The sequence below is a fragment of the Rhododendron vialii genome, chromosome 8a (genome assembly GCF_030253575.1).
Source record: "Rhododendron vialii isolate Sample 1 chromosome 8a, ASM3025357v1".
In the NCBI taxonomy this organism is placed as follows: Eukaryota; Viridiplantae; Streptophyta; class Magnoliopsida; order Ericales; family Ericaceae; genus Rhododendron; species Rhododendron vialii.
The window spans coordinates 3,070,559-3,085,202 of NC_080564.1; the positions used below are offsets into that span (position 1 = coordinate 3,070,559).

General features: G+C 38.3%; 3 protein-coding genes across 6 annotated transcripts; all 3 read left to right on the plus strand.

Annotated features, from left to right (window-relative positions):
* Positions 1-1,169: 1,169 nt before the first annotated feature.
* LOC131299096 (uncharacterized) lies at positions 1,170-3,790 on the plus strand. Of its 3 annotated transcripts, none has more exons than XM_058324663.1 (4): positions 1,170-1,880; positions 1,923-1,951; positions 2,084-2,281; positions 3,283-3,790. In XM_058324663.1, the coding sequence occupies exons 1-4, from the start codon at positions 1,811-1,813 to the stop codon at positions 3,487-3,489; spliced, it is 504 nt and encodes a 167-aa protein (XP_058180646.1). In that variant the 5' UTR covers positions 1,170-1,810; the 3' UTR covers positions 3,490-3,790. The 3 variants fall into 3 exon arrangements, with proteins under 3 accessions (XP_058180646.1, XP_058180644.1, XP_058180643.1); XM_058324661.1 differs by having other exon boundaries at positions 1,188-1,951; positions 3,283-3,511; positions 3,561-3,790; XM_058324660.1 differs by having other exon boundaries at positions 1,192-1,951.
* Positions 3,791-4,549: 759 nt separating this feature from the next.
* On the plus strand, positions 4,550-8,700 carry LOC131299092 (peroxiredoxin Q, chloroplastic-like). 2 transcript variants are annotated; one of them, XM_058324655.1, is made up of 4 exons: positions 4,550-5,047; positions 5,889-5,978; positions 6,472-6,682; positions 8,565-8,700. In XM_058324655.1, the coding sequence occupies exons 1-4, from the start codon at positions 4,691-4,693 to the stop codon at positions 8,576-8,578; spliced, it is 672 nt and encodes a 223-aa protein (XP_058180638.1). In that variant the 5' UTR covers positions 4,550-4,690; the 3' UTR covers positions 8,579-8,700. The 2 variants fall into 2 exon arrangements, with proteins under 2 accessions (XP_058180638.1, XP_058180639.1); XM_058324656.1 differs by lacking the exons at positions 5,889-5,978; positions 8,565-8,700 and having other exon boundaries at positions 6,472-6,864.
* On the plus strand, positions 8,066-10,411 carry LOC131299093 (peroxiredoxin Q, chloroplastic-like). The gene is made up of 4 exons (XM_058324657.1): positions 8,066-8,457; positions 8,565-8,702; positions 9,361-9,450; positions 10,054-10,411. The coding sequence occupies exons 1-4, from the start codon at positions 8,239-8,241 to the stop codon at positions 10,270-10,272; spliced, it is 666 nt and encodes a 221-aa protein (XP_058180640.1). The 5' UTR covers positions 8,066-8,238; the 3' UTR covers positions 10,273-10,411.
* The last annotated feature ends 4,233 nt before the right edge of the window (positions 10,412-14,644 follow it).

Here is a 14,644-nt window from a genome sequence, read left to right on the forward strand (position 1 = left end):
TGTCTAAAAATACAACCGACGATCCGGATTGAAAACACTTTTCCTTTTCTTTTTCTTTTTTTGAAAATCCGTTCGGAACTTTCAATCCGGACCGTCAGGTACATTTTTGGACGGCTTGAATGTGTGCGTTAGGTACCACGTGGTACCCAATTTGCTACAAAAAATTTCTCTTGATCAAGACCACAAAAATTCAGTCCTCTTTGTGGTCACAACACACGAGAAGTTAATTCTCTCTGTTTCAAGGCGGTTATATCATATTTCTACTTCTTGTATTCGTAATTTTGAGGTTTGCCTTTTAACTCCTTCCATCATTTCTATGCTAGCTGCAGGATGGAAGCTTTTGTGAAGTTCATTAAGAGGTGTGTAGACGACGTTGGAGGATTCAGATGACACAGAAATTAAAAAGGAGAGAGAGAGAGAGAGAGAGAGAGAGAGAGAGAGTTGTCCGGCAAATTGTAGCTTCGTCTTTTTAAGATTCAGGGACTCCCACATTCTCTCTGTCAAGTGGTTAACTTCTGCATATGTATGAACAAAAAAAATTAAATTAAGGAAGATTTTTTTTTTTTTTTTTTTGCAAGAAAATTTAGTCATTTAACACAAGATAAAATACCATGTTTACTTACATGTGGACTGGGTTCCTGGAATGTCTGCACTAGACATAGTCATCCACTCCTTCACATGGGTGACGGAATCTTGTATGTTCTCCTCAATGGAATTGTTCCAGTTCTCTTGTTTAGGAGTCAGACGTGATCCAAATTCCCCAACAATATTCAGCTCGTCATGGGTAAAACCACTCCTTGAAGCCTGTCCCCGTGTATACTGCATTTTACACCCAGGTTGACACCATCCGCTAAAGAAAAACGTGTTGATTGCCCATGGAGCACGAAAACGTGGTAATTAATAAGCTACAGATGAAGTGACATAGAGTAATAAAATCTCGAAGACCTGTGACTTTTCCCGATTTTCTACAGAACTAGAAAACTCTTCTTGTTACTATATCTATAGGTAACAATTTTGTATCTACAAGACTACAAGGTCAAGGTACCCTCTCGAGATGTCTAAGTAATTTTGCTTTCTAGCTTGTTAACTTTTTGTAGGAAGAGTGATCGAGGAGAGCAATTTCTCTAGTAATACTAACTAGAGACCGGGTTACACGCGATGCATGAGCAAGTTGAATTTTGACCAATATATTTCACGTGTCACAAATCATTTTGGCTCTAAATCATTGACTTTTCTATTGTTAAGAAACTGCAATATGACAAACCTTCTTATTAGTACAAAGTGTTGCTCCCTGCGGGAGTTAATTTTGTTGGGTGTTTATGTAACCGAGGACATTCTTCAAATGATCATATTTTGCTGTTCTTCTTCCCTTATCAGACTAGACCTGTCTTGTTGCAAATTGTTGAAGAATCTTCATATCTCCGATGTTCAAAAACTCAAGAAGGTTGATGTGCATGATTACGCTGGTGAACTTGAAAGAATTGAGATTAAAGCACCCAATCTTGGTTCTTTTGCCTATCACGGATATAGAAGGACATTGAACGTTTGTTTGGCTTCTTGTGTGAATCTACAAGAGTTGTGCATAGATTGTCCCCTCATTCCGGAACAATTTACTCGAGATGTTGGTTCTAGATTTCCACTCCTTAAATAATTGGAGCTACATGGTTATGGGTTGAAATCGTTTGAGATAACAAGTCTTCAACTTGAAAGATTATCGTTAAGAAGTTTGCATCCTATTATTATTATTAAGGCTCCAAATCTTTCTTCATTTGCATTTGATGGTGATCTTACGAGTGTATCACAATTATCCATGGAAGTTTCAAGGGAATGTGAAATTGGGCTCACAAGCCCCCAGGAACTAGACACTCTATGGTTCCTGAAATTGAAAGAATGGGTTACAAAGTTAGGTGTCAACAACGTGGTTTTTAAAGTAGCTGATTTTTCTAGTAAGGTATGGTTACAAAATAAAGTTTCGTGTAGTATCTTTTTTTTTTTTTTTTTTCAGTTTTTGTTTCTTGTCTTTTGTTGATAGTAGTAGTTTGAAATTATTTGTTGGCAGAATTTTTGCCTCTGGATAATGAAGATAACTTTCAGTTTCGAAGTTCTGAGAAATATTTCGATTCCTCCACCATGTCATGTGAAGCATTTGAAGCTATCGGGACGATCATATCGGGTTGGAGTTCTCAATTTAGATGCTCTTGTGGATGGCTTACCTTGGAGTTGTCGTCCTGAAACACTATCGATTGCAGAGGCACCGGATATTGGGACAAAGTTTGCAAAGGTATATTCTCTCTCTGTCCCTTTTATAGTGTTCCCCTGGTAATCGTGTATTTTCTTGGGCGTAAAAAAAAAGGTGTATTTTCACCAAATTAAAGTACTCTTTGAACCAAGATTGTGGATCCCGTATCGTACGCCTGCATTGTTTCAACCTAAAACCGGTACTTGAAGCTCCCTTTTCCGTTTCATTTGAATTACCTGAGGTTGCCGTTGGTACTAGAGGATTCCGGTCATTTTTCGGTTACCAGAGCTTACCATTTCGTTTTTCAAAACGGAGAATAAAAGATTGGGTTGAGTAAAAGGACTACTGTGTTTTCTGCTATCCTACCCTGTCAAAAGGGCAACTATTGTGGTTGGAAAGGATGCAAGTCTGTCTATTTTTATTTTTATTTTTAAATTTGTTTTCACATCTTAGCTGTCCTTTATTACATAGTAACATATTTACTTTACTAATATAGCTTTATTATTATTTATCGGAAATATAGAGTACCATCTCAAGCTGTCCTTTTTTCACTCCATTTCATCGTGCCTTGAGCTATATATGCATATGACATTTACGAAGCACCTTAATATATAAGTGCACATTTAGATAGTTGGACTTAATTAATACGTGTACACATGTATATAACAGTTTGCATATTCATTATATTATAACGAAAAATCCGAAACGGTATCCGAATCATTTTGGTACCGGTACGTACTGTACTGTACCATAACAAAAACGGTACCACAACTCGTACGGTATTCAGAACCTTGCTTTGAGCACTTCAATTTGGTGCAATAAAAATAATATAGAGAGATACAGTATATATTTTAAGGGTTTGAAAATGCACATATTCCTAATGTGGACATTTAAAAAGGGACAGATGGAGTACCTGGATAGAAAGGGGATCAAAAGATAATTTTGTAGCATTCTTTACTGTTATATTTATTTGTCAAATTCCCCTTAGAAAAGCATGTGCCGTGTTTGGTACTCCAAAACACTTATTTGTTTGATCAATGCAGGCTCTGTGTGAGAAGCTTGTGAGCCAAAAAAGTAGGCAACGCTGTTGTGGATCTTCTCCTGTCGCATGCTGGTTGCACTGCCTAAAAGATGTTAAGATCGCGTTGCTTGCTGGGACAGATAAAAAAGCTCTCGACTGCCATTCTTTGTTACAGGCATTGCCAACTCTCATAAGACACCATCATATTAGTTTTAATTTTCGTTGGTGATCCGTTTATTACAACCTCTCTCTCTCTCTCTCTCTCTCTCTCTCTCTCTCTCTCTCTCTCTCTCTCTCTCTCTCTCTCTGTTTAAGGATTCAAGATTCAAAAAAAAGTTTTATGATTTATCACAAGTACTATAACACTTCTAGTAGATTATAACATAGTTCATCACTTGTTAGCTTGGCTTACATGTTCATGTAACATGTCTAGTACGTGCTTTTTATGCTGTATTTGGAGATTGTGTTGTGGAATTAATTCATACGAGTAGATAAAGCTTTTAACTGACAGCGATGAGGATTATTTTGAATGAATGATCCAGAGTGAAATTTATATCTTATTTGATGGTGTCCTTGCGTAAATTCCATCTTGAGCCTGCTGTGCTTGATGTAGATTTGAATTGAGTGAATGAAAGGGTAGTGTTGGATAGAGTTTCATCATCTCTCCTGAAATCAATTGGGATATAATGTAAGGGTTGTGAGGTATTTTGATTATTTTGTATGTGGAGGGGTATTTTGGTCCTTTGATAATGTAAGGATGGTAGGGGCATTTTGGTTATTTTGTACAAACGGGATATTGTGATCATTTTGAGAACGTATGAGTTTTAGAGGTATTTTGTCTTGTTTTTTTAAAACAAGGGAAAACACCTTTTCCATATTTCCATAATTTCTTAAAACATCAAAAAGTATTATTGTATTCCGGTCGTATTTGTTGGAATTCAATTAACACTCGAGTCTTGACTAGAAAAACAGCAGAACTCTTAAACGAACGGGGTCTTGATCTCCGAAGATACTACACCTTCCACTCTAAAATATTTGTACAGTGTGCGATTCGAAACAAGAATTTAAAAACAATGCTTTTTTTTAAAGAAAAAATTTCAACTTTTCTCATAAAAAAAACTCGTTGATCTACTCATAAATTATTAAAAAATTAATTTAGTTTTAAGCAATCGTATTGCGAACCAAACAAAACATGAATGAAAAGAGACGGTAATAAAGAAGAAAGTGAGGTCATCAATTGTCCACGCCAAGAGTCTTCCAAGAGAGAGGCCAATCTTTTGCTCTAAGCTCTCCACACAAACACAAACGTGCCTCCCTTATCTTTCCTCAACACCAGAACCCTCTGCAACTCCAGCAACATTATTTGATTTCTGTAAAGACCACACATTCCTTACATTCCTCTCTCTCTCTCTCTCCAAAAACACTCTGCCATGGCTTCTCTTTCTCTCTCTCTCCAAAAACACCCACTCCCTTCTCTCCTTCCAAGACAATCCCCCAAACCCCTTTCATCATCTTCTCACAACCTCTTCATTCTCCCCAAATCATCACATTCCCATTTCTACGGTACCGTCAAGCTCTCTTATCCTCCCTCCCTCTCACTCCCATCTTCCAATTCTTCTTCAAGGAAGCAGACTCTGATTTTTGCCAAGGTAAACAAAGGTGGGGTGCCCCCGAGTTTCACATTGAAAGATCAAGAAGGAAGGAATGTGACCCTCTCCAAATTCAAAGGGAAGCCTGTGGTTGTTTACTTCTACCCTGCTGATGAAACCCCTGGTTGCACCAAACAGGTACGTACTCTTTCCTTTTTTCTTTTCTTCTCTCTTTCCCTTCAATTACTGTTACATAAATTACGAATCGGTTTTGCAGTTGTTGTTCAGGATCCCTTACATTTATGATGTCCTTATCCCCTGATCAGTTGTAACGAACCACAATTTCGTGTAATACACGTACAGACTAAGGATTTTCCAGTGTTCTAAAAATCGGATTAATTGCTAGCGGGGTCTATCCGACTAGATCCGACTAATTGCTATGTGCCAATTACTGGGCCTCGAAGCTCGAAGGTGACCGCCCACCCGACTAGTGCCTACCGACTCTTAGAACATTGGGATTTTCTTATTAAACATGCATAGGCTTATGTTGGAAGCTTGTGATTCATTAGGTGCGCTTTGTTGGGGAATAATCCTAAAATCCCTTGGAATGTGGCAAAATCTGCTAAAGAACAACTAGTGATAATGTCAACAAGGCCACCTTTTTCTTCTAGTTATAGTAGCTTTCTCATCTTAAGCTAGAAAGGCGATCCTTGGATTGTGAAGGGGGGAAAAAAGGTTCTCAATCAAATCAAAATACGTGCTTAGAACCTTCCGAACAAATGCATCATTTTCCAGGCTGGCTATTAGGTATTGCCAATTCAACCACTTGGGGCTTTGGAAACTTGGATTTCTCCAACGTGTCTCCATACGCCGCTATATCTCTGCTGTAACACAATTCCAATTTCATTGCCTTATTTTGATTGTCACATGCTACTGCCTTCGAATTTTAACTGGCACGAGGGATGTTAGCTAGACTGGATTTCACTCAGCTTCATCTGAAGATGAAGATGCTAACCAGCTTTTTGATACTATACCCCAGGCTTGTGCCTTCAGGGACTCCTATGAAAAGTTTAAGAAAGCAGGAGCTGAGGTAGTTGGAATCAGTGGCGACGACCCATCATCCCACAAGGTAATAGTGAAAAAAATCTGCACCGCCTGAACGGCATTCTTCAGTGCTGCAACCAAAATATGAAAAATAATTGTCATTAACAGTTCTACATTTTCCTCAACCTTACCGACTCAGAAAAACCACTTTACCACTGATTGCTTAACGTTCAGGGGGAAAAAACTATATATTTTTCCGTGCTTGTTTAATTATAGTCAGTCCAGTTTTTGTTCATCTGAATTCATCTTTATTGGTAATTTTATGTACGGAAGCTCTATTAGCTTGTCAGCCATTTTTATATCAACCTCAGCATTTTGAACCTGGGGAGACTTCTTTGAATTATGAAGCAGTTTCTGATATCAATTTTTATGTACTGATCTTTTCTTTTTAGTTATAATTTCATAGTGGTAGAAAAGTCATGATGTGAATTGAAATCCTACTCCGTTCCTCTGTTACGAATTAGCTTGTGATTGCGTCCCAAATCTTGTGGATGACCAAAAGTCGAGAATGAATGCAGGCATTTGCAAAGAAATACAGACTTCCATACACATTGCTGAGTGATGAGGGAAATAAGATCAGGAAAGAGTGGGGAGTGCCTGCAGATCTGTTTGGAACACTGCCCGGAAGACAGACTTATGTTCTAGACAAGAATGGAGTGGTTCAACTTATCTACAATAACCAATTCCAACCGGAAAAGCACATCGACGAGACCTTGAAGATTCTTCAAAGTATTTAAACCTTTTTTCCATACTTTCCGTCTGTGTTTTCTTTAATTCCTCTCCCTCCCTGTTTGTTTACCGTAATTCATGTTTTGGATTTAGATCATTGACCTCTCTTATGAGTTTGGCCTCGTGTATCGTTTACGTCTGTGTAATCAAAAAAAAGAAAAAAAGAAAGCATTTTGATGAGATGTACAATGTGAGCGGAACAGATTATTATGTTAATATCCGGCAAGCGACCAAAAAATAGCCGACTGTACATAGTGATTTTTCTGCTCAAGTGCAGTTACAGTTAATAGCCGGATAACTTTGGGTTGCCTGCGCAAAACACTCTTGACTAGAATAAAAATAGTATTTAGACATTGCAAAATGTCAAAAATAGCAGAACCGTAACTATCTGATTCAGGAATATACTACTCCTTCCACTCCAAAATATCTGTCACGTGTGCAAAACGAGAACTTAAAAACAATGCTCTTATTCAAATTTTCTCAAAAATTAATGCTATATTTTGATTGGTGTTTGAAATTTTTTTTGAAAAATAATAGGGGTAATAAGAGTATTCACAATGCTATAATCAAAAGTAAAAGATTTTTAAAGTTAACAACGTCGGTGCAAAATATGGCTCATAATGCTATAATCAAGCTTAACAACCTTCTTAGAAATAATCAAATTTTGGGTTTTGAATAATCAAAATTAGCAACATTTTGACAATAATCAAATTTAATAGACTTTATATATTCTCAATCAAATACACCAATTATTATACAAAAATGTTCTATCTCTCTTCCCTTTTCCTCTCTCTCTTTCTTTTCGAAAAAAAATTTCGGAAATTTTTTTTTTTTAGAAAACAGTTTTTTTAAAATAGTTTTTTTCCAAAAAAAAAGTTTCAAAAACTATTTTCTATTTCTGGTAAATAATTTTTATTAGTTTCAAATCTATTTTTAAAAAAACTATTTTCTACTATTCACAGTTTTTAGTTTTTTTGTAGTTTGAAAAGATGATGTAACAAGTTCTGGTGATCCAATTTTGATTATGTCATTATAAACATCTACATTGCTAATCTTAGCAATCTCTTAAATGAATAATCAAAAGCTGATGTGACAACTTTTGATTATCAATTTTTGATTATAGCATTGTGGATACCCTAAGTGGAAAGAGATAAAGAGAGAAATGTTGAAAATAAGGAGAATCTACAGTAAATTTTAAAAAAAATCCTTTTTGAATTGTAAAGAGAATAAGACATAAATAAATCATTGATAGCTACTCATAAATTGTTGATTTTTTTTCTTGAAAAAAATAAATTAGTTTTAAGTAATCGTTTTTGCCGACAAACATGATGGGAATGAGGGTGGTAATAAGAAGAAAGTAAGGTCATCAATTGTCCACGCCAAGAGCATGGCCAATCTTTTGCTCTAAGCTCTCCACACAAACACAAACCTGCCTCCCTAATCCAAACACCAAAGCCCCCCGCAACCCCAACAAGGCAACAACATTCTTTGATTTCCGTAAAAACCACACATACCTCTTTCTCTCTCTGTCTCTCTCTCTCCAAAAACACTCTGCCATGGCTTCTCTTTCTCTCTCTCTCCAAAAACACCCTCTCCCTTGTCTCCTTCCAAGACAATCCCCTAAACCCCTTTCATCATCTCCTCACAACCTCTTCATTCTCCCCAAATCATCGCATTCCCATTTCTACGGTACTATCCAGCTCTCTTCTCCTCCCTCCCTCGCCCTCCCATCTTCCCATTCTTCTTCAAGGAAGAAGACTCTCATTTTTGCTAAGGTGCTTACACTTTTTTCATTGCTGCCTCTTCTACTGTAACTACTATTAATCTTGTAATTGTACCCGAAATTGCTGTATTGATTCAACTTGTCTCTCTGCGTATAAAGGTAAACAAGGGTAGGGTGCCTCCAATTTTCACATTGAAAGATCAAGAAGGAAGGAATGTGACCCTCTCCAAATTCAAAGGAAAGCCTGTGGTTGTTTACTTCTACCCTGCTGATGAATCCCCTGGTTGCACCAAACAGGTACGTACTCTTTCCTTTTTTCTATCTTTCCCTTCAATTACTGTTACAGAAATTACAAATCGGTTTTGCAGTTGTTCAGATCAGAATCCCTTACATTTATGATGTCCTTATATCCCCTCAGTTGTAATGAACCACGATTTCGTGTAATTATACATGTACAGAGTAAGGATTCTCTAATAAAACTTGCATAGGCTTATGTTAATAGGTTGGAAGCTTGTGATTCATTAGGTTCGCTTTGTTGGGGAATAATCCTAGAATCACTGGGAATGTGGCAAAATCTGCAAAAGAACAACTAGTGAATGTCAAACAAGGCCGCCTTTTTCTGCTAGTTATGGTAGCTTTCTTAGCTTAAGCTAGAAAGGCGATCCTTGGATTGTCAAGGGGGGAAAAAAGGGTTTTCAATCGAATCAAGATATGTGCTTAGAACCTTCCGAACAAATGCATCATTTTCCAGGCTGGCTATCAGGTATTGCAGATTCAACCACTTGGGTCTTTGGAAACTTGGATTTCTCCAATGTGTCTCCATATGCTATATCTCTTCCGTAATACAGTTCCATTTCATTGCCTTATTTTGATTGTCACATGCTACTGCCTTTGAATTTCACTCAGCTTCATCTTAACATGAAGATGCTAACAAGCTTTTTGATACTATACCCAGGCATGTGCCTTCAGGGACTCCTATGAAAAGTTTAAGAAAGCAGGAGCTGAGGTAGTTGGAATCAGTGGTGACGACCCATCATCGCACAAGGTAATAGTGAAAAAAATCTGCACCACCTGAACGGCATTCTTCAGTGCTGCAACCAAAATATGCAAAAATAATTGTCATTAACAGTTCTACATTTTCCTCAACCATACTGACTCATAAAAACCACTTTACCTCTGATTGCTTAACCTATTGTTCAGGGGAAAAAAACTATATCTTTTTTTGTACTTGTTTAATTATAGTCGGTCCAGTTTTTGTTTGTCTAAATTCATCTTTATTGGTAATTTCATGTACGGAAGCTCTATTAGCTTGTCAGCGATTTTTATATCAACCTCAGCATTTTGTACCTGGGGAGACATCTTTGAATTATGAAGCAGTTTCTGATATCAACTTTTATGTCCTGATCTCTTCGTTTTGGTTATAAATCTCATGGTGCATGATGTGAATTGAAATCCTACTCCGTTCCTCTGTTACTTTAAGCTGTCAGCCCTGATATCATAGTCTATTTGGTTTTTTGTTATAACAACATACTTAAATAAAGCATGCGGAGATTCGAAGAGTGTATTTCTTTTGATACAGTTGTCGTAGAATTGGCTTGTGATTGCGTCTCAAAGCTTGTGGATGACATAAAGTTGAGAATGAATGCAGGAATTTGCAAAGAAATACAGACTTCCATACACATTGCTGAGTGATGAGGGAAATAAGATCAGAAAAGAGTGGGGAGTGCCTGGAGATCTGTTTGGAACACTGCCCGGAAGACAGACTTATGTTCTAGACAAGAATGGAGTGGTTCAACTTATCTACAATAACCAATTCCAACCGGAAAAGCACATTGACGAAACCTTGAAGCTTCTTCAAAGTATTTAACCTTTTTCCATACTTCCGTCTTTGTTTTCTTTAATTCCTCTCCCTCCCCGTTTGTTTACCGTAATTCATGTTTTGGATTTAGATCATTGACCTCTCTTATGAGTTTGGCCTTGTGTATCGTTTACTTCTGTGTAATCAATAGAGTTATAAGTTACGTCAGGGCACCAAACCATGCCTACGCTTTTGGAACACAACTTCGGTCTTGCAGTAAGTGTTATGCACAAGAAGTCATGCTTTATTCATAAATATATACTATCATTGCTCGTATACAGGATGAGGTGTCTAACAATTCTGCCTATAACGTTCACTCTGCTTTCTTATTGAATCGACAACATAAATCAAATACTCCATATAATTGCGTATAAAAGTAGATATAATTAACAGCAAAGAAGACTAGTGAGCAACTAGCTAGAGTGTGAAGGCGGCAAGGCCTAATTGCCTAAAGCGATTTTTTTCCCCCCTTCTTTGAGAAACCTTAGGCTAAGATCAGCGAGATCAGCGATCTCCGGAGCTCTCTGATCAACTTCTCGCCCTGCAGTGACGGGAACATGGCGTCCGAGGCTCGTTTCTCACTTCCGATGGCTTCTGTGATCCCTGGTAAAGATTTTGATTCTTGTTTTCCTCCTTTGGGGTTAAGCTGCTCTACTTCTGCTTCGAAACTAGGGTTTTCTACATCGCTGAAACGTGATAATCTGGTTTCCACTGTTGTGAATTCTGATTCCGACCTTGTAGCTGTCTTAGAGAAGGATAAGGTTTTGAATACTGATGTTAATCATAAGGCATTGCCTAGGGCAAATTTGTTTGATATTTTGGAAGCAATTACGGTTCCTAACAATGTTCATCTTGAGAAACAAGAGGGTGATACTCCTCCGGTGACACAGATCAAAGGCCTATCGAAGGAAATTATTGCTCTCCGTAAGGAGCTAGATGATAAAAATAATTTGATTGAGTCTCTGCAAGTTCAAGGTAATTCGACTCATGGTGGTCTGAACTCTGGGGTTTCATGGAAGGATAAGGTTGTTCCGCCTGGAGAGTCTCATTCTAGGATGAATCTACGTTACTTTCCTCCAGAAGTGGATGGCGAGAATATTAGGGTCTCACCTCCTAAACACGTTGAAGTCCATGGTTCTAAAAAATGGAGAGATTGTATAGTTGGCCACTTTGTGGATAAAAAGCTGCCATTCCTATCGGTTAAGTCAATTGCATGTAGAATTTGGGAAAAATATGGAATCAAGGATGTTCTTTGTAATGAGAAGGGTTTTTTCTTTTTCCTATTTGGTGCTGAAGGTGCATATAGGAAAATTTCTGAGGTTGGTGCTTGGCATTTTGCTGGGCGTTTGATGGTACTGCAGGAGTGGCACTCTGAAATGGACTATGAGAAGGAGGGAATGAACAAATTACCTCTATGGATTCAATTGCATAATGTTCCCCTTCAGTACTGGACTGAGGAGGGCCTTAGTTATCTTGCAAGTGCAATTGGGAAGCCCCTGTATGCGGATGAAATGACTGAAGCTACTAGCAGGATTAGTTATGCAAGAATTTGTGTAGAAGTAGATGTTCAATCGGTCTTACCTCATTCCATTGATCTCATTACTTCATCTGGGAGGTTAGTCAAGATTAATGTTAAATATCCTTGGAGACCGTTGAAATGTGTATCTTGCAAAGTCTTTGGCCACACTGATTGTAGTCAGCAAGTTAAGGATCCATTGCAGGTTGATACTGTGGTTCGAGCTCAGGTTCCAATGAAGCCCAAAGTCTGGGTTGTGAAGAGTGGAAGGCCTGAGGTTGGTATTAGTGTTGTTCCTGAAAGTTCAGGGGTTCCGGTTGCTTCTAAGGTGCCTGAGGTGGATGTTCCCTGTGCTAACCAATTTTTGACCTTGCAAAACATGGAGGTTCTGGTTTCTGAAGTTGATAGCACAGAGCAAGGGCTGCCTGCTGATCTTGGAAGTTCCTCTTTAAGTATAGGAGGTAATCTGGTTACCAATACAAGCAGCTATGAAGGGCAATCTCCTGCCCCTCCTTCTATTGTTGATGAACAAACTCCTAAGGCCTTGGGCTCGAGCAGATTTGGTAAGGGTACTGCAGTCCCTGTTGACTTTGATTTCCTCCCAGATAGTCTTGGCGTTGGTATAAAGGACCCTGAAGCAGTGTTCAAAGCCTTAAATGTTATGGGCTCTTTGACGAAGGCTAGTGGGGGGAATAACCCTGGGGCAAGGAAGAGGGGCAGGAAACCTAAGAAACGATGATCAAGCTGGCTTCTTGGAATGTTAGGGGCTTGAATAACCCCATTAAGCAGGCTGAAATTAGAAAATTTATTCATGCAAATAGTTTATCTCTTATAGGGATTGTTGAGTCAAAAATTAGAAAGGAAAATATGGATCTCTCTATGAAGCATTGTATTCCTGATGGTTGGGATTATGTTCACAATGGGAATATAGGGTCTGTCGCTAGGATTGTTGTGGCTTGGAGGAAACAAGGGGCTGTGGTAAGTAAGTTGTTTACATCAGATCAAATGATCCTCCTCTCTGTTGATATAGATATGAAGTCTTTTTTTGTCTCAGTTGTCTACGGTTCTAGTCAAGTCAGTTCTAGGAAGCAACTCTGGATTGATTTAAGGAGCTGTTTTGGTTTAGTAGGCTCCAATCCTTGGATCCTAGTTGGTGATTTCAATACTGTCCGAAGACAAACTGAAAAATCTGATCCCAGTCACTTTGATGCAAGTGCAGCTTCTGACTTCAACAGTTGCCTTGAGGACATCGAAATGGAAGATCTTAACTCTAAAGGACTTTGGTTCACATGGTCAAACAAGAGAACAGGTCACGATCATTGCAGTAGTAGACTGGATAGGGCTCTTGTCAATTCTCACTGGAAAGATTTGTACACAGAATCTGAGGCTGCTTTCCTTGTTCCAGGTATATCTGATCATAGCCCTTTGGTTGTTTCAGTTCTCCCTTACCGAGGTGGGAGGAAACCATTCAAATTCTTTAATTTCTGGATGAATCATAAGGGGTTTGTTCCTCTTCTCCATCATTCTTGGGAGCAACCTGTCGAGGAACTTCTATCACCCATGCTGATGCTTTATAAAAAGTTACGTAGACTAAAACCTTGTTTGAGATCTTTCAATAAGGAATTTTATGGAGACATTCAAAAAAGGGTCTTGCATGCTAGGGATGAGCTCCTCACTATTCAAACTCGTATTGCTAATTCCTCAGGAGATCCAATTCTTTTAGCTTATGAAAGGTTATGCTTGCTTAAATTCAATGAGCTTAGTGTAGCTGAAGAGGCCTGGTGCAGACAGAAATCTAGAGTGAAGTGGCTTGAGTTGGGTGATAATAACACAAGTTTTTTTCACAAAAAAGTTGCTAGTCACAGAATGAGGAACAAAATTTTATCAATCTGCAATGAGGCTGGTACTAGATTGGAGGATCCTAATGATGTTAAAGGAGCAATTTTGGGGTTCTATCAGAAGTTGTTGGGTACTAGCTTTGATCACAAGATGCAAGGGGAGAGATTAGTCTTCACCAATACTGTTCCTCCATCCTTCCAAGATCAGCTAGTATTGCCTGTAACTCCTGAAGAAGTGAAAGTGGCTATTTTTTCTATTAACGGTGATAAATCACCTGGTCCGGATGGATTCAATGCCAGTTTCTTTCAAAGGAATTGGAGTTTGGTTGGCCAAGAGGTAACTGATTCTGTCATTCATTTTTTTCGATCAGGTTATCTTCTTAAAGATGTCAATGCCACTGCCCTTACGTTAATTCCTAAGACCAGCTGCCCCCATACAATGAAAGACTACAGACCTATTGCTTGTTGCAATGTCCTGTATAAAACTATCACTAAGATCTTAGCTAACAGACTTCAGCCCATTCTACCTCTTATTATCAACAAAGCTCAGGCTGCTTTTGTTAAGGGCAGATCAATATCAGACAACATTTTACTAATGCAAGAGCTTGTTAGAAATTATCAAAGAGATTGTGGTCTTCCTAGATGTGCAATAAAGATAGACTTAATGAAAGCCTATGATTCAGTAGACTGGGAATTTTTGTTTGAAGTTATGGTAGCAATGGAGTTTCCTGCTCAGTTTATTTCCTGGATTAGGATATGCATCTCTACTGCTATGTATTCAGTGGTTATTAATGGGGAACTTGAGGGCTTCTTCAAAGGGGAAAAGGGGCTAAGGCAAGGAGACCCTATTTCTCCTTATCTTTTTTTGTTGGTTATGGAAGGCTTGTATGCTATCTTGCAAAGGAAAATTTCTCAGGGGCAGTTTACATTCCATCCCAAATGTAGTGAACTCTCCATTTCCTACTTGGCATTTGCTGACGACTTATTTCTCTTGTCTGGAGCTGATTGCTCCTCTATTGGTATTATC